The sequence below is a fragment of the Labrus mixtus genome, chromosome 4 (assembly GCF_963584025.1).
Source record: "Labrus mixtus chromosome 4, fLabMix1.1, whole genome shotgun sequence".
In the NCBI taxonomy this organism is placed as follows: domain Eukaryota; kingdom Metazoa; phylum Chordata; class Actinopteri; order Labriformes; family Labridae; genus Labrus; species Labrus mixtus.
In genome coordinates this window covers 21100436-21123496 of record NC_083615.1, presented here as the reverse complement: position 1 = coordinate 21123496, position 23061 = coordinate 21100436, and the positions used below count along the sequence as shown (strand labels likewise).

The 23061-nt window shown below is 39.0% G+C and overlaps 1 protein-coding gene across 7 annotated transcripts in view; it reads right to left on the bottom strand.

The window, feature by feature from the left end:
- The window catches only part of ndrg4 (NDRG family member 4), a 59215-nt gene extending 36843 nt beyond the window's left edge, over positions 1-22372 (bottom strand). For 4 of the 7 annotated variants that reach the window (XM_061036305.1, XM_061036308.1, XM_061036306.1 and 1 more), the window contains exon 1: positions 18995-19083. In XM_061036305.1, the coding sequence (XP_060892288.1) occupies positions 18995-19068 (74 nt within the window). In that variant the 5' untranslated portion in view covers positions 19069-19083. Of the gene's footprint in view, positions 1-18994; positions 19084-22212 lie in introns of those variants that run through there. The other 3 variants (XM_061036310.1, XM_061036309.1, XM_061036312.1) reach the window with 3 other exon arrangements.
- Positions 22373-23061: the final 689 nt, after the last annotated feature.

Below are 23061 nucleotides of genomic sequence, written 5' to 3'. Positions count from 1 at the left end.
TTTAAACATATTAACAACGTTATGTAGCCTAAATACAGGGTTAACTGAGTTATTTCTTTTTAAATACTTTTTTGCCTTTATTAGATAGGACAGATAGTCGGACAGGAACGTTTAGGGATAGAGCAGGGAAATACACCAAACAGTGCCAAGATCAGGTATATGATCCGAAGTCAAACCTCTTACCAGGGCGACAAGGACTGTAGCCTCTGTACATGGGACTCCTGCTCTAACAACTCAGCTAAACTATTGCCCCATGGTCAGCCTAGCTCTTACTTAAAGTTTCTTTGCCCTTACCACGATGTCCTCACTGAGAATACTGTGCTGAGCCCTGCAAAACAAGTTGTTGCCTTTAGGACTCTCTGCCAAAAAGCCTTTGAAGAGTTCAATAATGATAGAACAGGTGTTCCAGATTTAAAAAAGGGAATGACAGATGCTCTGTTTCTTAGCAACAAAGTCAGTGTCATTAAAATGATCTTCAAGCTGTCAATATTAAGTAAATTGGCGACGTGAATTTGCTTCAAAAGAAGATAGATCTAATCTAATATAGAAGTCAGTTTGACAAAAACAAAAAATAAAACAAATTTTAAAGTCACCATCAGCTCTTTCTGTCCCAGTGAGTCTTCCTGATCCTCTCCATTAGTATATTCACACTTCCCAGTCACTTTTTACTAATATGAAACATCTTCTCACCATGTTGCATTATCTTAAAATTTGCAGGGCGCCTCTTCTAATCAAGTCAATCACATGTATGTAGAGAAGTAGTTTATGTAGCCTATTTAGGGCAATGTAAATAGGGCAATCTGACAAAAAACTTGAGTAAATTAACTTCTATGCCATTCTGAAAAAGAGATGCCTTCTGTTGCACTAGTTAAGCCAATTCTTGTCTTTAGTTATCAGACAGTTATGGTAGGCTAAACATACTCTTATATATACACATGTTGGGGTGTTTGGAAACATCTGTCTTAAACTGAGCAAATGTTATTACCAGAGTGATCCTGTGTTTGCATCCAATACGTTGCATTTATCAATGTTTTAAATTGATTGGCAGCACTAATTTTCACAGATCAAAGACTCTGCAGACCGAACACTCGTACCTGCTTTCCATCAAGCTCTGTCTTTTATGCTATCTTCCTTGGTTCCCAAATCAGGCATTGCAAGATCTTCTGTTGATATCATGCTTCAGGGTAAACTGAGTACTTCAAGTTTGTTTTGTTTCCTTTTGTGTATTTAAAGTAAATCCTCATCCCTCATTCTCTGTGTGGATCACTTCTTTCTAGTCAGTCAGTGTTCTTCCTTCTTTTTTTCTCTGTGTCTGAGCCTGGGTTCACTCTACCTAACACAACATTGTGTTCTGTTTGCAACATAAACAACATTCCATTCACTTCGACCTTTCACTGAGGAGGTAGCAGACTTTACAGATACAGATATCTTAATACTAGTGAAAATGAAATCCAAACTACAGACTCTTTAAGGATAAAGAGGCATCATCAGAGCACACAACCTTTTTTTCCCCCCTATGTGTCACTCCCCTATTTTCTCTCTCTCTCTCTCTCTCTCTCTCTCTCTGCTGCCTCATTTGTCCTCCCCCCCCCCCCCCCCCTGGCAGGGGCATAACATAATCTGTGTTCTTATCTGACACCCTTAAAGCCACAAAGCCCAGATGCCACTCAGAGTCACTCCACACAGATGATAAAGTGTGTGTGGCCTTAGAGAGTAAGAGCCCTACATACAAAATAAAATCCAACTTGATGAATGCACAAGTTAAAGGACAGATTTTAAGAATTGATCATCATGACAAAGCTTTTTGACACAGAAAGATGGCTAATGGACTGTATTTGTTGTCCACTTGGGGGCGATGCAACACGCTACACAGAATAAAGTAAAGTATTTAACTGATTTATTGTTTCAGTCAGAAAGTTGCTTACTTTATTTATGTTTATAGGTTTTTATTGTTTTATTCGGATCCTGTAGCCCTGTTGTGTTACATCTTTTCTCGGCAAATACATTTTTCATACATCATAGTCTCCTCAGGACCGTCTGGTGAAAATATCTGGGATACATTAATATGTCAGATATATCACAGCCGAGTAATAGCCTACTTGCACACACTTCAAGTTTTCATCGCACATATGTGTGCATGACTACAGTAAGAACATTAAATCAACGTTGAACTGCAGTCTAGGTCTGTGAAATGTGGTAGTTGTTTTCTATTTTTTATTGCTCATCTTCAATTTGTGCTTTTTATTTTTCTGATGAATCCAGGACAGATTGTTGGTTCTTGTTTAGCTCATAGGGCCGCCTAATGATATCTCACATCCGAGCTTGTAATTCTTTAAACAATGTGCAGCAGCAGGGGGGAAAGGACACATTTCAGCTCTAAGCTTACTTCAGCATTCGCGCTGACATTAGAGGGTGTAGCTATAATTTGATATAAGCCAGGTAGGCTACCTGTTAGTGATTCACCAAAAATGATTCATAACCTACAAACAGCAGGCAAATCCTCGTAGTAAAACAAAATACAAGAAATAATATCTTCCACTTCCACTTAAAATGTCCACACATACAGAGCCTTGAAAAGTCCCAGTGATATTTTCTTATCCCCTCATATCTTTTTGTCGATTCACTCTCTCCACTTGCCTCCTTGCTCACTCACTCCCTCCCATTGCGAACAGTGTATTTATTAAATGGGTGAGTCTGACCTTTGTGAGGCCACTGGAATGAAGCCATGAGGAGTATTAAATTGAGAAGAGAGGGCAAACAACAACACCTCCTCTCTCTTTGTTCCCACACTTTACTGTAAAGCTGTCTGTCTCCTCTCTCTCCTTTTCTCTGTCATCACTTCTCCGGTTTATCTTACACTCTTCTCTAAACCTTAATCACATATGAATGGGTGCCATGCTTGTATTATTCAAATGTTTTCCTTAGCTGTATTTCTGTTGACAGTTCCTCTGATAAACCTGACACCGTGAAGCCCTTTCTTTCAGAGTCTTCTTTGATTTTTACACTTTGTTGGACTAAAAATACATCTTTCAAGACCAGAGTCTGACTTAGTGTTGCTTGCACGTTTACTCATTGATCAAATGGAAATTATTCCGCAAGCTTATACGTCCCCGTTGGTTACTGTTGTCTTACCTATCATCAGCTCAGTTTACATGATGACAATGCAAATGTTTTTGCCTGTGAAAAATTGTTCAACCTGTTGTTGGGCCTCAAGGTGAAGGGGGAAAAATGATTCTGGAAAGAGTCATTACCACTCCAATCGCTAAGCGGAATGAAGTATAAGTAGTTTATCGTTCTGATGAAACCCAGCACACTTCAGCCACATTGAAATGCACTCTTGTGACCGACTTTGTTACTGGACTCTTGAGATCCTTAAGGAGATCAACTCACCATGCATAGTTCAAAAAACAAGATTCAGTAATAAGAACAAGGAGAACAGATGCATACAATGATAATTCACACAAATTGCGCACAACATTGCCTATATTCTGTAAGTTAGCATAGCAATAAGCACTGTGAATGGAGGATGCCAAATTAATCCTAAAGGATTACCTCTTTATCCTCATTTCGCCTCCATAAATCCTGGTTTCCTCCCTCCTAGGATTTCTTACATAACTGCTTCCTTTCATTTACAATATTGGATCCAGGACAAGGCTTGTACATCATACTTGCCTGTCTCTAAATTTGCATTCCTTTCATAACATTTCCCCCCTCAGGCTTGTGTGTTTATGGATCCATTGGCACAAACTTTCTGCAAAATAGATCCACCTAAACAACATGAAATATATATCTCCACTGCATAGAGCACGAAGAAAACAACATTAGAAATAGACACATTCACTTGCTTTGTCTTTCTCCTAATGAATGCCATCACAATATTCATTCTCTTTTGTGGTGAGCTGCTGGTGTATTGTTAGTTTTTTGGGAGCATTTTTTACTGAAAACTGCTACTTTCTGAGGCTGGTTATTTAGTTGATTCGAACAGAATTTGCAGGATTAGAAATATGCTTTTTACATTTTTATGTATTTTTTTGGTTTCTGTTTTAAAAGTCACATATTATCCTCCTTTTCAACCAGTTTAAATAAGTCTCAGAGGTCTCCCAAACATATCTGTGAAGTTTCTTGTTCTAATTCCACTCTGATCCTGTATTTTATCATGCCTATAAATCCCTCTGTTCCAGCCCTGTTCAGAACAGGCTGTTTCTGTGTCTGTACCTTTAAATGTAAATGAGCTGTGTTTGACCACGCCCCCTCTCTGGAAAGGCTTAAGTGGCTTGGGCTTTCTCGCACTATACCCTATTGTTTACGGTGAGAAGGCAGACTATGAGGGCAGAACAAACACCTAGCTGTGGGAGTGTCACCCACCTGGGGGAGGGGTTATTGCCCTTTAGGATGGCACGAAGGGAAAATCTCCAAACGGCCTGTTTGAGCAGACATTTTTTGAAAAGTGGAGCAGGCAAAAGACGGAGAGGATCGACCTTTCTCATAAGTAGGGGGTTTGTTAACAGGCTAGGGACACACATTAGTGTTAGAAAAGCAGGGTAAAGTGTATTTACATAATATGTGACCTATATTATGAAAAATGATAATTGTTCAAATGAAATCTAAAGATTTAAAAATATGTTCTCAGACATTCCACCTCTAGCACCTGCAATGGAAAAAAGGCCCTTGCAGGTAAGAGGATAAATGTGTTATATGCATGCTTCTCTTGTCTTGGTATTCTCTTCTGGTAAATCTCTGCATGTCCTTCTCTTCCTGTCTAACTCTTCCTAACGACCTCTGCTTCTTTTTGTTCCTTTGTATATACAAATAATGAATAGATCAACATTGTTTGACAGGTATTTTCATTCCTTGTCTTGTTTCCCCACAGCCTCTCTCTTTGTTTTCTAGCCTGCATTAATCTCTTGTAACCCTCTCTTAGTTCTGTTCTTCGCTTAAAAATCTCTCTCATCCCTTTCTTACTTCTAATATCATTTCACCCCATATCCTCCATCCCTCTCTTTCCCACCATCTCTTTTTTTTCATTCTGATATGCTTATGTAAGACATCTGGTGGTGAAATCAATTACCATTGCATTACAGCGACTATATTTGGCCACATGACGCCACTGCTGCCAGTGGAAAGATAACGGTGCTGCTCTCTGATTGAATGCCTTCTATTCTAAATACGATGACGCTCTTGTTCTTTCTTTAAGTGTTGATAAATGTAGTTCAGGAAGCACAACTGATTGTGCATCTCTTGTGTGTAAATGTGTTTGCCTTTGACTAGGGTTGGTCTGTCCTCTGAAAATGTGGGCTTTTCAGCGCCTTGGTTTGCAAAAAAAAAAGTTAACTTACTGTTGAAACTGTGATAAATTGGGCACAATCATTTGTGGTCCTCTGAGGATGACTCTTAATCATTTTTCGCTCTGTCAGTTTGTCTTCAACCACCATCAAGTCCAAATCTCCCTAATACGGTGTCTAAAGAATTCACAACATATTTCTAGGATTTACTTTGGTCAATAAAAGTCTTTGACTCTTGGAGTCTTTGGAACACATTCTTAAAAATGTATCTACAGGAGACCTTTACATCTTCACTTCCACTCTTGGAAATGCTTATTTAAAAAAAAAAAAAAAAAACACTAACTACCAAGAGCTTGACTGGTTAAAGAAAAGGCTATGTTGCAGGGCAGATACCATAAACATTTGCTTTGTTGGAAGATGTTGCTTCACATGATGCCATTAGAGTCCAGCTTATAGACTACCGAGGAGTCAAACATTTCTCTCTCACCAGAGTACTCACAAAAGAAAAAAAAGCTTCAAATGCAACACCCAGCACTAGTATCAAGTTTTCAGCATTTATTAAGTATATCCAATTGAAAATCGTTATAAGGATGTATCATTTCAAGTGCTTAAAGCTGGCATTTATTCCCATCCCATACCTGAAGATACATTTGAAAAGAATGGAAGAGATGCAGTTAATTCTACAAAGTGAAAAAATTTGAAAATTTAAGTCCCATCTCCTCTCAGTGGGTGGCTGCAGTTGTGAAGGTGCACTGTTTTGGGGTAGGGATGGGGGATTTCTCACAGATGGACCGGGATGTAAATCTTAGACAGTTGGCTTGAGGCTATCACATAATTGCGATTGCCACAAACGGGCCAACAGAATTTGCATTGTGATCGCAGTAATGTTAAATAAATGAATTAATCAGTTTAACATACAGAAAGTAGAATAGATTTTTCCTTAAGTTAAGAGTAACAATCATTTCTTTGCATGCGTCTTAGTCACTCAGTAAGAAAAAGGGCAGAAGCGACATTTACGCTTCTGCTGTTATATAGGGACCATAATAAGGTATATTGGAAAAAAAAACTTTAACATGACAGATGACAAATCACTGCCAATGAGAACAGGAGTTTGAGACAAACCTATAAGAGAGAAGCCTCAGGTCACATGCTTAAGTTTAAGGACTTACTTCTATTTGTCTGGCACCCCTTAACCAAGAAGTACAGTATATGTATTCAGTCAGAAATTAACCAGAATGATTTGGAACAGATTTTTTTATGAATGCTGTTAACGCATTATCGAATAAATGTATGTTTAACATGTTTTAGTGGACTTTTATTGCTAGATGTTTGGAGAGGGAGGCGCCCCAGCGACCCCTTATTAACAAAGCACTTGACAGATAGTTGGTTTCAAAAATGTACAACAATTGTTTTATTTTCCTTTCTGATTTAAATAGTGCCGGGGTGAGTATAGCTCAGGTGCTGTTCAACAATCCAACAGGCACTCTTATAGATTGATGCTGTATCTTGTCACCCTAACATTGCTCTATCATGGATTCTTTATGTTTTACTTCACCTAATCTGAGCAGATTTGCAACATGAGCCATGTGACCATGTGAGAGTCTACTCTACATTGTTTAGAGCCTAACTTCAAAGCCTCTCTTCATCCCTGAACAGGCAGCCAAAGTGTCAGTGGGTGAGAAGTTATTTACGAGCCTGTTTTGTGCTGTCCTCTCCCATGAAGGCTGGCTGCCAACAGAAGGAGCCTTTTCAGAACAAGTGGAGCATTTTTTTTTCTGGTTCTGGGAGAAAAACAGTGTGCTTTTACTGCAGCTTGGTGCTGAGAACAAAATGGACCTGTCCTCGTTTCTCTTCTCTCCCTCCTTCGCTCCTTTCTTCTCCCTTTTATTTTTGCCAAGATTGGGTTGCTATGACAACTGCGCTTAGTCCCATCCTGCTTGGCTCACCTTCTCCTCACTGCTTTTGGAACATTACACACTGTTTTGCCACCATCTTATAAGAGCAGCTTGTTAAAATAGCACATCTTTTAACTGATGATTTTTTACCCATCTAATTCCTATCATTATTTATAAGCAGCAAAAAGCAGAGCTGGACCCATAGTATTTTGCATTTTTAGCTTATTAAATCAAAGAAATCACTGTATCATTATCACCTCTCCTGTTGTTAAATACACAATGTCCTAGTTTGCTTTTCGTACAGAAGTACTTCTTGCCAATTTATGCCTCCCACATGCCTCGCACCGTAGTAACCTTTTCTCTCAACCTTTCTCTTTGCTTTCTTTTCCTCCTCCTCCAGATAATCTAGGGTTAAGACACTTCATTTGTATTGTCTTCTATATTATTACCACAATCTTCCATGCAGTTCAGTCAAAAGCTGTGCAGACTTAAAGTCCAAAAGGCTTTACTATGTTAAGCATCAGTAAAGCTGCAGTGATCCCCAACCAATGATCCCTAAGAGATTAAGTAAAAGTCAATCTCATCGCACATCATAAATTAGGGCCCGATCACACAGACAGGTCGCCCCAGATGTTCCTATAGCGCCTGAGTGCATCAAGGAGCGCCTGTGGAGCTGTGTGCACATACGGGCAATCAAATAAAATAAGTGGGAAAATGACTTAGAGTATACATAGAGCTCTCACAGTTGCTCAAACAAGTGGAGGTAAAGCCTCCTACTTGATTTGATTGGCTGCTCAGACCAAAAACGACATTGACGAGCGCTGTGACTCCGTGTCTTGAGCGGAAAAATTTTACATTAAAAAAAAAAAGAAATTCCTGCTTACATCAGCTCATCCCTGACTTCACAAGGAATATTTACAAGGGGGCTGGCAGGAAACATTTTCGGGGGAAATGTCAGAATGAAAAATTAGCCTCTTTGAATTCACAAATGCAGCTTACCCTGAACATTTTTTGAAATGTTATGAAGATTTGTGCAAAACCACTTTAAAAGATTATTGTGATCCAAGTTATTGCAAAGTTTTTGCCATTAAAAACTGCTGCTTCTGCTAGAAACACAGTCAGTGAGAGCAGAGACATTGATTAGCAGTTTACTTCGAGTTAAATCTTAAAATCTCAGAAGGCACACCATGGCAGGCTTCTACTTACAATAATAAAGACTCCATTTTTAGTCACAATGATTTATAGAAGGTTTGGCGCCAGTGTTTGGCCCCAATAGTCCAATAATAGGGGATCAGTTAAAGGGAAGTTAGGTTCCAGAGTCCTCCTGTCAGACAGGAAATCAATGACACAGCCATGTGGAGGGGAAGCATTTGGCCCTAATGCACAATCACCGAATCGATACCTGGAAACTAGGCCAGCACAAAAAGTCCTGCACATAACAGAGACAGCAGAATGACATGGTGAAAGTGAGTCAGAAGCGAAAACTGAGACTGACAACGGAATAGTTAGGAAAGAGATACTTACTGGCAAAATGCAGTTTCTGAGTGGTCTCTGTACTGTAAATATTGTTTTATATATATTACCATCACTTCAGTAAAACACATAAGTTGAAGTATCAGTTTGAAACTTAAGTGAAGAATTGAATCTACTTCTTTCCTCTTATTTAAAAAAGTTTGCTCAAAATATGGGAGAAGCTGCTGGGTCATCAAGCCTTCATGTTGAGTAAAACTCTCCTCTCTAGGGGTTAGCCCGGTCAGACTACAAGGTTACTGTCTCTGCTCAAGTGTATTAATTAGACATATGGCTGCCACACTTATAACAGCTCTCCAAAGGGTACATAGCCCCCTGCCCTTCAACGTGATCTCACACTACTAACAGCACACTTGAGGTATTTTACCTGCTTTTTGTGTCTTGAGATAACATTTGTCATGATTGGCGCTATACAAATGGTAAATGGACAATGGACTTGAGCTTGTATCGCGCTTTTTTAGTCTTCAGACTACCCAAATTGCTTTTACACCACATGACGCACTTACACACTGATGACAGAGGTTGCTATGTAAAGAGACCATTAGAAGTAACTAATCTCATTCATACACATTCATACAGCACCAACCAAGCAGCGGGAGCAATTCGGGGTTAAGTATCTTGCCCAAGGACACGTTGGACATGTTGCTGCAGGAGCTGGGGATCGAACCCCCAATCTTCTGGTTGATAGACGACCGACTCTTCCAACTGAGCCACAGAATTTAATAAAGATTCATTGTTTCTGTTAGCAAGTAACAAGCATATGATAATGAAGTGACTGGCAAAGACGCAACAAGCAACTCAAGTGACCTTATTGCACCAGAATAAAAAAAAGCACAGAAGACTGTACCAGCATCCAGTAAGAGATGAAGAGATACTGTACATTGTAAAAGCAGCCAATCTGTTAAAAGCCAGGGATGTGTCCAGACTTTTTTGACTGGGGATCCAAGTGGGGATGCAAGTAAAAAAAAAAGTTTAGTAGTTGTCAGATGTGCATAGTATTTATTTTAAATTAAAAATACTAACAAAATAAATATGCTACACTTTAAAGAAAGCTACAAGCAGCTTTTTAAAAACAGCCTTGATTTTGGGGTGACACCTGTGTGACCAATCAGATTTCAAGAGGGGCCAATTGGCATCCTTCTGGATACACTCCTGTTAACAGCAAATCTTATTTGTTTCAATGGGTAATTTTCACATCTATATACAACAGTTATTGGTAGCATTGTCATAGAATTGCATCCAACCTTACTCTTGTCCCAGAGGACGACTTGCCATTAACTACAGTATAGTACACATTTGTTTTACCCTCAGGGTGAACTGTAATGACTTAATTTTCAACAAGTTCCCCTAGCTGAAAGATGTAGTTGGATGGTTACTTTGGTCCAGACTAAAATGACTATTTGATGCTATTGACATATTGTGCCATTTTTTTCCCAATTTTTAATTTGTCAAACACACCTGCAAGACTTATGTTACACCTAAAAAAGATGCTCTACTCTGTGATTTGTCCCTGTGATTAAGAGTTACCATGATAACATGCAAATCTAGACAGATAGAAAACAAGACTGCATATTAGCTGCAGAAATTCTGAACCTCAGCACAAGCTCACAGAACTGCCAGATACAGACCCTTTCTAAATCTATTTGTCATCTTACTGCCTTCCTGTTGACTTCTTGTCTTTCAGTTGTTGGTGTTATTGAACTCATTGGATGTATTCATGTTTAACTCCCCGGAGGAGCTTCCTCCAGTCAATCATAACAGAGATTTTAATCGTGAGTGACATGTCCCACATTCACTCCCTCACATCATACTTCCCTTCACCATCATTGCTAATGATTGTCCTTGTGCACACATGTTAGATGGGCAGATTCACCTGCTGACATGCATGTCCTCACACACTTTATAGGGAAAACACATGCTTACAAGTGTCTGTAGATCACAGTTACTAAACAGTCTCCACTTTTTGAAAGTAAACGTTCAGTAATTTAGAGCTGCTGAATGTCTAAAGAAGTCTCCCATTGCTAAGTAGCCCAGAGCAGATATATCAATGTCAGAGTGGAGGATTAAATATTAAATATCAGCTATTAGCTCCAGACTAAAACTCAGAGCACAACTTTCTCTTCTGGCATAAAAGCTTCCCTGTCAGCTCTGTTAGTTGAAAGCTTTGTGTTGCTGGAAAATCTATCTAATGGTATCTCATAAGTCAGCATTCTAAAAAAAAAAAAAAAGGCAGCCATAACTTTGTAATGAATGCTGTGTATTTTTTGCGTTAATACATACATAAATCTTGATGTAAAAAAAAAGGACATTCAGGTAAAACTAAAGAAAACACAGAGGACACAGGGAGTGTCCAGTGGCGCTGTCCTGTGTTCACACCTTTGACAACACTCTCACTCAAAGGTCTATTTCTGCCTCAGCTCTCAGTGGTGGCACCAAAGTCGTGGTGTGAGAGGGCATGCACCCTCAAGGGTCGGACTTTCTGTTGAGATTTTTTTTTACAGCAGCTGATGTGCAGGGGTGAGGCCAATGTTAGTTTCCAGCAGAAAATGAAATGTGTAGAGGACAGAGAGTTGAGCATCTGTTATCTTCAGCGAGTCTTACAAAGGTCGGAGAGTTCCAGAATGTTTTCTTTGACGCTCAAATGTTTCAAATTTGGATTAACGTATTTGTAATAAGCTTTCAGTTAAACAATTTTGTGTACAAGACTGGAAATAACATAGATTAGAACATTATTTTGAAGTGATTTTCTTTTGTTTTAAGACAAAAAAAACCCTGATAATTGGCAGGAAAATGTATCTAAACAGGAATTATGTTCATTAATTTGTTAAAGGAGCAATATGTTACTGACACGTAGCGTTTAAAATTGGTACTGATCTTCAAATTCCAAAAATTGGAAAATTGCCTCTTCCATAGAGTTGAGGGGAATGCAGGTTGCCATGTCATGGACACAGAAGCTTCAGTGTTCAGCCAGCATCGTTTTTTCAAAAGCATCTCTAATATCTATCCAAGTTTTACCACATTTCTGGTCGCGGAGGTTATTAGAAAAAGGCTGAGGCTTTTTAGGTCATGTAGATTCAGTTATACCTGAACCAGTTCCCTTGCCCGCTTCCATCGCTGCAACACCTGTTGGTTTGCCGTTAGCCAGGTAAACTGAGGGGCGTTCAACCAAACCTCCTACCTTCTCTGGTCAAAACAAAAACAAACCATTCCAGACTGGAAATGAAACTTAGAAGGAGGACAAACTGGCTGCTGTGTTGTTGTGAGAGAAGCCAGCACTTCAGCAAAGCATGTTTCCTTAATGTCTGATGGTGTTATTAAGGTCATGTTCTGATGTATTACAGTAGATATCTTACATATTGCTCCTTTAATTCTAATTGGATGTGAAGTTAATTGCACTGACCACATTTATATTATGGACACTTCTACTTCTCACAAATCTACATTTGGATAATACTTCATTGAAAAAAGCTGTGATATTTTTGTAATCTTTAATTTGGTTGTTTTGAATCAGTCTGACAGTGGAAAATGTTAATACAACAGCCTTCCTTCAATAATAGCTAAGGTAGAGAAGTTAGTTTTAGTTAATCTTCTGAGACTTATAAATGCTCACAGTTGCAACAACCTGCATGTCAAGAATCATTTTCATCTCTCATCTGAATCCCTTTGATGTCTATCTATTAAATATGTTCCCAGGAGTGTCAGTTGGAAGAAGAAGCTGTACAGCCTGAAGTGAGAGCAGTGATTAAAGTAAAGCCCACTCATATCTGGGTTTGCATTCATTTATTTATTTAATTTTTATTCCGAAGACCATATCAAGAGGCCCAGGGTTCTCAGGTTGCTATTTTCACCTTTTTTTCAAATCAGGAAACTATAAGTACACTTTCAATCATCAACACGTTGCTTAGAAATAGGTTCACAGCTGGGACTTTGCTGAGCTGTTTTTTTAGGGCAGGGAGAAAGCTTGAAAAGAAAACATAATTAATATCAATGTTAAGAAAATACACAATCCTACATACCAACAGAAATGCTGACGGAGTTGCCTGTTTCAAACCCTGACCGAAACAATGTCAACAAACTTATCGAGTGTTGTGCTGTGGAAACATAAATCAAAAATACTATTCAAAGCACAAAGAGACAAGATTCCTTTACAAGGCTAATTTACTTTAGCAATTTACTTAGCTTGAAGATAATTGTTGTGCCAATCAATCAATCAATCAGCAGCACTGCAACATTATGTTCACTTAATTCCCACATATAAAACAGACAATATTAATTGTCCATCATCAGACATTAAGGAATCATGCTCTGTTGAAGAGCTTGCTTCTCTGTCAACAATTGAGCAGCCATTATATCCTCCTTCCAAGTATCGATTCTGGTCCAGAGTGGTCTGTATTTTTTTTTTTTTTACCAGAGAAGGTAGGCGGTTTTAATGCACCCCTACACGGCCGTATAGAACGCCCCTCGGTTTGCCAGATATCAGACCAGTTATCACCAACAGGTTCAGATATAACTGATTCTACCCGACCTAAAAAGCTATGGTATTTGTCTAATAATCTCCACAACCAGAAACTTGGTAAAACTAGGATAAGATAGAGAATATTGCAGGTGCTTTTGAAATTGATGGAGGTTAGAACACAGAAAGGTTTAAAGGCAGAGGCAGAGCTGGCTAAACACTGAAGCTTCCGTGTCCAGGAAATGGCAACCTGTGTGCACATCGACTCCAGGGAGGAGGGGCCTTGGGAGACAGCTCTCTCTATTGTTACCAATATTTATCAGTAAATTAGCTTCCAAACACTTACAGACTCATTTGTACAATCACTGACTGGTACAGTTGAACATAACTATCCGATTTGGAGCATTGCATAGTCGTTTTTTAATAGCAAAGATTGTATAAATACACAATACTGGTGAGTCTTGTACTCTAAAATATTATGGTCAAAGGTAAATAATGGACTAAGAAGCAAATAGGAAGAGATTTTTGACACAGCTTATATATTCACACCCCTTGTGATCAGGATCAGCTGCCTCCGACAGCAAACAGGCACATTATAAGCACAGATAAATGTATCCTCATTACTTGGAGCATCTTTGTTTTTGACAATATAAATGATACTCAAATTTAATAAAGGTTCATTACAATTAATATTTAGATGTTCTCGGCCCATCCTGAAAATATATAGAAAGAAAATATAGTTTGGACTGTTTTGTTTGCACAGAGCCCTGACCTCAACCTCATGACCTAGAACCTGATAGCCAACATCTTTATTGGATCTCAGGAATAGTCATGTGATATAGGAGCAAATCCATGCAGCCAGTTTCTAAAGCTAATGGAGAGAATGCCCATGTTTTTATAATTGTATAATTTTCATGGGGATAAAGTGTCCTTTAGTTGCATACAACCTAAAAACTGAGCAACCTCTGTCACTGTCTCTCAGTGGTTCATGGCTGACTTTCCCTCACTTATATCTCTGCCTTGTTAAACCTCATCTTACGGTTCAGGAAATATGAGCTTGATACTACAAAGGTCAGATCTACTGTACCTCTGACTAATAAGCCCATCTTTTATAAACACGCTCTGGCCCTGGATGATTCGCTGAGGTGAGGAGACATTAACCTTTCATCTTACCATCAAGCAGCGGCCACCAGCTACAGCCAAACACTACATCTTTTGAATATTCACCTACATTCACTCACAATGACCTGTATTTACTTGGCTAAAGCTGAATGGCACAGTTGGCAGCCACACCTTAAAATGCAACCAACTATCCATTCTAATGTTTTTATTCTATTCTTGTGTTCCTGTGGGTCGCCCACAGGGCTGCAGGGTGTTTGCCAGCATGGCAGACGGGCAGACAGTGTGTGGTTACCAGCAGTACACTGAGGGGAGGTGAGTTTTTAGCCGTACTCCTTCCTGAAACATACAGAGAACCAGATGTCCATAAGTAAAGCTTAGCAGTGCATGCAATGAGGATGAATGCTATCCTGAGCGAACCACACTGTTCACTGAAAACAGCCCATAACCCAGAAAATCATCAGCAGAGAGTATCCTTCATTTCATTTCTGACTGATACTTAAGGTGTAAAACCAAATGTTGGCACTAAAGAGCTTTTCATCCCTCAGAGAAATGATTTAGATAGATCTTGTTGAAGATGTTTTGATGCACACTTCTTTGAAATCAAATCAAATAAATCTAAAGGACACTAACCCTGAATTGTAGAAGCAAGTGTTTTTTTTGTCATTCATGCCTTTGTTCAACAGGTATGTACGGCACACAACAAATGTGACAAAGATTTAACTGATATGTAGAATGTAACTTTACCATAATGCTTCAGGAGTCCAGCGCACGAGCTGGGCATACTTTTGGGTGTAATGTTACATCTGACCATGTTTGAGTTGTACCTGGGTGTTACTTTTGAAAGAAGGGATAAGTTAGAAAAACCAGACTCGTATCCATCTAAGGTAAATCAAACGTAAAAAGTAAATCTAAAAACTTAAAAGGGAAACACAATGGAGACACGTATTGTTTACCGGATGATCAACGAAAAGGCATTTAGACAAGGAGGAGAGCCTACTTAAAGTTTTTCTTAGTTGACAAGCCCTGTGTTCCGTCTTCCCCTTTTAACAACTTTTCTCTCTCATTATGTCATAATCATCCATTCAAAGACAACAGTGATATATAAATAGTTAATAAACTTTGCAGGGAGCAGGTTTGATTGAAAAGACTCATAGATTCAAGACAGCTGGGCACGACGGATGCAAGAGGCATTCTAAAATACTGTGGGAATATGGTCAGTGTTCAACAGACTACAGCATGCTGGGCAATAAGAAGCCTTTCTTTAGCTCTAAAAAAGCCGCCTATGGAACATCATCAACCTTCCATCACATGAGAAGGCAGGACAGCCAAAGCAGGACTTCTACTTAAAATCATTATTGCCTAATATGCTCAGATGCATTGTTGGGACTTGTGTGTTGGTGTTGTTCAGTTTTGCAGTGGGAACATTGTAACGTTCTGCATACAACTCAATCGCTATCTGTTAAATTATTTTGTGTTTTCTTTTGGTCTGTGTTATCATATCTGCTGTTTTCTAACGGGATAAGTTAGACAGGTTGGTACTTTGAAACCTTTACCACTTAGCAAATGTTCACTTGGAAACCCATGATAAGACCGGGTGCAAATACACCAGCTCTCAGCTGGCTCACTGCATTTGATGTACCAAGTTGGTTATGAAGTCGGACGTAGCAAAGTCGTATGTAAGACCTTTTCTTAACGCCCAGCCATGCACTCAGCTCCAGGTATCTACTGTTAAAAATAACAAATAAAAAAGTTTCTAATCTGGATCTGTTTTAAGTTTGATTTAAGCAGAAAAAGACAGCACGTGGACTTAAATCACATGACTTGGACTTAAGTCAGACTCGAGACACAGATTTGATAACTGTGGACTCAAATGAGGGTATTAAGGGGAAAGTTAAGGGAAACATGTAACGTTTTCTTGTAAGGGTGTTGCTAGACCGCCGCCCCTGGACTGCTGTTACTTGGGACTTGACTCGGGACTTGAGACCAAAGACTTGAGACTTACCTGTGACTTGCAAACCAATAACTTTGTCCCGCCTTTGGGAGAAGATATGTCTTGTAGCCTATTTTAATTCATTTTACTTATGAATTGGTGTTAACTAAGACGTTGTTGTTGCTCATTGCTCATGTGAGAAATAAAGACAACGGACAAGTCATGCAAATCATCTGAGAGTATATATGTGGAAGCATTTTGAATTCACTAGATAGATAGACAGATACTTATGATAGATATTGATCCCGAGGGAAATTCAAGCACTACAATGCTTTAAAAATGTGTTTAAAGATAAGGCAATAATATGACTTTTTAAACCTATTGTACTTTCAGCAAAGTTGGCCTGTTACATTGCTTATCACAGAAGTGTTGATCTAATTTCCTCTCAGTCCACTCTGAAACGTCTTCCTCCGTAAAAAATATAATGGACATCTACAGAATTTCAAAATGACTTTCAACAGCCACTAGTTTGCAGAAGCAGATTAGAGTTTCAGATGTCACTGTAAACAGTTTTTAGAGCAAAAGGAACAACTGTCTAGGCAGAAGTGAGTCATAGCTTTCGTCATTCCTAAAAACTCTTTTTGAGCATTTACCGCTGTTGCATTTGGTACACTTGCTATGGCTATGAAATAGTTTTCCTCATGACACTCAGGCAGAGCTGAAAGGAATTTGAGGAGGTGATAAGGAAACACGCGTAATATTTTTAGCCTGATGCATAATGATCCTGACTTAGGAGGATACTATTTTTGTTCTCTAGCAGCAATAACTCAATTATTTATTCATGTCAGATATTAAGATCACATTTCTATTTCAGACCAAATCTGCATTTAGCAATCTGTCAAAATGTCTTCCTGCTATTTTGTTGAGGGCTAGATGATTTCACTTTTCTAATGAATAGCAACCTTTCCTAAAAGGCAGAATGCAAAACCATGATCCCACAGATTAGATAACGCTATTGCTCCTGGTTAGCCATCCTCCCTTTTTAATTGACATCCTCTAATAGTGACCACAGAGCAGCTCAGTGCAGGCATTCAATAAACAATATGTCAGCAGCAGAATTCACTTTGCGAATTGATCGCCTGCACTCTAACACATTACAACATCCACTCTGACTCTGAACACTTTCTGACCATGAAACTTTGGTATTACAACAGATACACCACACTTTATTATAATTTCTAAGTAAAAGTGAAACTATAATTCATACAGATTTATATTTTATCACAGAAATGCAATAATATGCATGCAGAGATGTGTTGAACATGTAGTCTGACTCACAGCACACAGGACGGCCTGTACCTAGGCTTACATTTCTGATGGTGGTAAGAGATAGCACACATTAAGGAAAGAATATGTTGGGGAGGAAATGTTTTAATGCTTGTTTTCCTACTGTATGGAGTAATATTAAAGGGACAGGATGAAGAGTTCAATGGGATCTAGCAGTGATGTTACAGAATGCATTAACTGGTAACCAATATATATATCACCTTTGCTTTCAAGCAATGAAGTAAGAAACTAAATTGGCCATGGAATCATTAAAAAACTGCAGAAGGCTCTTTTTCTAGTAATCACACATTCCTGTTGCAAGCCTTTTACATCTGGTCTTTCACTGCCATGGCTAACATGAGATAATAGGACGATACCAGCATGAATAGAAGTGACTTTTGTTTCATACAGGCCTGACTGTACCTGAGTCATTTGGGCAAAACTGACCACAAAACTGCCACCCCAGGTGGAATTCATCAGTCTACGTCCTGCATCATGAGGAGGAGACTCTGTTACATATGGCTGGCAATGGTTTTACACTGGGTGAATTAAAAGTCCAGTGCATCTCATGCACTCCAAGGCAAGCCTTGACAAAGCAGTGGTATAGGATGACTTGAGCATGGCCTTAGAAGATGTAAGTTGGGAGAAAGAATTCAAGTAGCAGGTACACCTTTTTTTCTCCCAACAGACTAGTTCAAAGGTACAACTTCAGCACAAAAATAAGGGTATTAATTACAGAATGTATAGATATTCGCACAGATTTGGCTTAAATTTGACAACGAAGAGCATTATTTTCTGTTGCAGGTTTTTGGGTAGAGGAGAAATTTGTGAACTAAGAGGGTATAAGAATCCATTGGCTATCTTTGGCAATCTAAAATTGTGGTCTGGGGCTGAATTAAATAGCAGTCAATAAGCTCAAAAAGATTGAGAAAATTAGATTTTAGTATCACTATTAGCGACCTTGGGTTCTGACATAGAACAAGAAAAAGTTAAAGAATTCTGAAGAACAAGCAAATAACTTATGGTGGATTAACACTCCTACCCTCTTACCGAGTTGAGTCTCTCCTGGAATTAATTCAGTTAAATATTTGTTTGGGAAATGTTCATTTTTAGGGTCTGGCTTTGCTCCCAGTCTAAACCTCAATATCTGAAACTGTCTCTGTTGTGACTTGAAAATTAAGTCCTGATAGATTTGTCAGATGACAGATGGCCCACTTGTCCTTTTGCTGTCCCTTGCATATTTGTTTGATAATTAGATGATGAATATTTATTGGATTTACTGGCCTTGGCCTGCTGCTGTAGAATGAATGTGTGAAAAACTGGACTGGACTGGCTGATTGACAGAATGGAACGGATGGAACAAAATGCCAAAGATAAATCCACACAGGCTGGATAAAGGAGAGACCTGTGTGGTATCATATGGTACGTCATGTAGTGGCTTCACAATCCTACGTACATGGTCTGCAGGAGGCTCTGTGGAACCGTGCAGCCAGCCTTGGGAGGGAAGTTCCAAAACAATCCAGGCCCCATCTAGCAGTGGTATAAAAATACAAGAGACAAGATCTACTGTACTGGTGTTGGTGCATTGCAGGTCTTAAGGCAGTAAAAAGGTTCACAGAATCATAGGAGGAAACTTCATGCATAAAATTACACAGAGCAGAAAGAAGATATCAATTGGATCCTGTGGGGATGTCCATAAAAGACAAGGGAGAAAAATGTGTAGGTTAATAGTGTATAGGAAAAACAGATTCTAAATTATGCTTATATCTCTATGAAACCTTATAAAAGAATAAGACAAAAAGTGGCTTTTGCTGACTTTGAATTATCCAGAGTAAATGTTATCAGCCCATAATAGTGGCAAGAGAACAGTAACAGATTATAATGTACATTAAAAACAATGTCCCATTCCCCAATAGCCACTAACTGATGAGAAACAATTAGCATGCATAACATGTTAATACCAGCACTGCTCTTCCAGCGGCTCACTTGTGGTGCCAACCTCCATTGTTTGGCTTTTGAAATGCCAGTGGGAGGCAGGGGAGCGTAGGGGGATTTTTGAGACTCCAAGGAGCAAGAAGAGTGGTTTCAAAACTGAGGGACCAAGGAATAGAAAAAGCCTGGCAAAGGGAGTCTCAGAAAGTTCTAAAAACCAATAATTCTCGCTTAAAGGTGCACTGTGTAGATTTGGTAGTGAAATTTGAATGTTGGAGAATTTAAACAATTCTCTGCTATATTTTCTGAACTAAATACACAAACTTTACTCTTTACTTTTACTTAAAATGGGTCCCTCGAAAACTGTCTGGAGCTAAAAAGCTAGTAAAAGGAGAGTTACGGCTTCTCTGCTGCGGGCCCACCACCATAACTTCTCGCGTTACATTTTATCTTCAGTGTTCCAGGCACCAAATTTTACTCTGAGGACAGTTTGTGTATAGAGTTAAGAACATACACCACAGAATCTGTACACTTCTCCAACTTTTACATTTCTCTAAAACTACATAGTGCAATTTAATGTAAAAAGACTGTAATAATTAATTTATTGTAAAGAGCTGTAAAACATATTGCTTCTTTAGCCTATTGGATTCTTCCTTTTTGTCTGAGTGCATGGAAATTGTAAAAATGTCCATGCATATTTGTAGCTACAATTAAATGCCCTCAGAATTCACTGCTGAAAGAAACAGCCTACTTCTAAGTCCTGAGCAAAAATGTTTTCCTCCTTTTTGAACAGGACAGAACTGTTTCATCTATCAACTGTTCTGTCCCTTAACAACTTAAATATCTAGCTTAAACATATCTGCTAGCTTGAACTGAAATAAAAAAATTGACCTAATGAAAGCGGGTTAGCCAGCTGGTCAAGCCTGATGTAAACCTGTTCATTGAATATACTCAGCCTATGCTGGCTATCACCATCTGAGATTCATCTTAATGTGGAAGGTGACAGAATGTAGCAGCTTCAAACTAGCATCAAGCACCTTGTCAGTCACTGCTACACAGCAGACCACTCCCAGTTGTTTGGGTGCAGCTGCAACAACGAGCTATCACATCCCTCCAGTGCTGAAATATCAGGAATGATTCTACATTCAGAGAATTAGATTTCTACTACGTTTTATGTCTGAGTTATTTTAACACCTGACTACACTCACTTTTGTAACAAATAAATAAAAAATAAATAAAGATCAAATGTGTAGTCTTGCTTTCTACTTTAATTCAAGTTTTCATTTGCATTTTCACGTTCACAACGGATTCTGGTAAATGCCTACTCAACCCATTGAATCCATCTTTTAATAAAGGGCTATATGGAGCATCGGCAGGGTGTTAGCTATCATCTCTGTGGCTCTGTAAAGCACATGCAGGAACAAAAGCAGGAGTGTGTTGCTCTGTATAAATCTATTTATAAACCTCGAGCTGAGAAACAGATCCACTCCCAAAGGGAAGACAGGCTCAGCTTCAGTGGCCGTTTCATGTGCTGAAGGAGCAGCATGATAGCGAAAAATTGCCAAGAAGTTTTACAATTTTTAAGCAAAACAAGAAAGACACTCCCTGCGAGAAAATGAAAAGGGGAGCAGGGTTCTCCAACAGTGGGATTATGTAAGCGCACCCAACTTAAATGGTACATTGACAACATCGCTTATAAACATTTGAGAGGAATACAAAAAAACATGAATCTGTTGTATTTTTATCCTCCTGCTGATAATTCTGTCCTGTAAAGTTTCGGTCTAGTTATACAGAAATCCATTCTAATGAGCTTTATTTTTATTAGTCTCAGTTGAAAATGACGACATTACTGATCAAACACAGGGGTTTCAGCACATTTAAAGGAATGGTTCGGTCTCTATATGAAAAAAAACAAACACTTTATATCAACCAGTATGCTATTACGCATTACAGCTCCATACTTTTAGGTGTTGCCAGCAGCATTCAGCAAATGCAGGGTGATTAAGGGCACCTTTGACACAAGCCTGCACCAAATCCAATCAACTTTTATGACTTCCAGCTACTATAGACTCATCATCCACTCCCCCCAGTCTACTGTTACCAAAAAAATTACATTATTTTTCTTCTTCCCCTTTACATGCCAGTTTAAAGCAAGAGATATGGGGTTTATTTGGAATTTCAAATACTTTTTCTTCAAGTAGCAACAGGGTAAATACACTGTGTTTTAGGCTGAACATACGCTAGTTTAGATGTGTGGTGCTCTGTTTCCTGTCCGGTCAATTAATTAACCTGTCAACATGTCGACACCTGCTCTTTTCAAAAGAGAGACGACTTACTGGAGCTGTATTGTGTGTATGTCTTTGTTTATGTGTGACTGTTTGTGTGTATGCATGTGTGTACATGTGTGCATGTTTGTTTTTTTGTTCCCCCCCCACCCCACCCCGACACACAGAGTGTCGGGGTGGGGTGGGGGGGGGGAAGAAAAGTTTAGAGTACAAAGCCTCAGCAGCCGCATTCACACACACTGTGCCAAAATCCTGTCCTCATTTTATCATTCTCCTTTTGTCCTCTTACACAAAACAGGTGTATCGCCTATGGAGCTCAAATCTTATTTTCCAGAACAGACTCAGGACAAAGTTATAATTTAAAAAAATAACCCAGCTTCACATAAGAGTCTAAGCATTGATATTCAATACTTTTCAAACATATTTTCTAATCAAAACAAACATAGCGTTACTGTACCTGTGATATAGTGCGAGCTTGTCCGTACAATAAAGTCTCGTTTTGCTGTTGTTTGTTGTCTGTGTCTGTGTCCCTCAGGCACAAAGGACTGCTGAAGTGTATGTCGGCGAGTGTGTGTGTGTGTCTGTGGGTGCAGTAGACGGAGAGAGAATGAGAGAGGTGCAGAGTCTCTCTCTATCTCTCTTTTCCCATCTCCCTCCCCTTTCTGATGATAAACAAGAGAGCACGTGGCTTCACCAGTGATGAAGCGCAGTGATGATCAAAGCAACAGTAACTGACAAGGCAGTGAAAAAAGGAAAGAAAGGGCTTGAACTAAAAGCGGGAAAGTGAGGACACTAAATGGAGTTGTTTCTGGGTGTAAAGCGAAGTCTGTGCGTGTGTGTGTACATCTTGTTCTTGAAAACAGAGCGCTGCATCTCTGCTGGCAAACCACCCATTGGAAATAACTCCTGCTTTTTGAACAGCACTGATGAGAATAAATGCATTGAAATCTCAACAAAAAAAAATCATCCAATTAACATTCAAAAAGCTAACCCTTTATATCAGCTCACACACACACACACACACACACACACACACACACACACACACACACACACACACACACACACACACACACACATACACCAGAGGCTCTTTGTTGTCTGGCTGGTTAAAGCTAACATCCATTGCATTGACCATGTTTGGGCAACTGGGGCATGAAGCAATGGGGACACTGATAATAACATAATGGATGTGTCTTTATAGATTTCTGACTGCAGCATGCTAAAACTTTATAATAAGCCACATTGAATATAATATGACATGTTTATAATTACAGGTATTAAAGTGCTCTTAAACTCTGTTGTA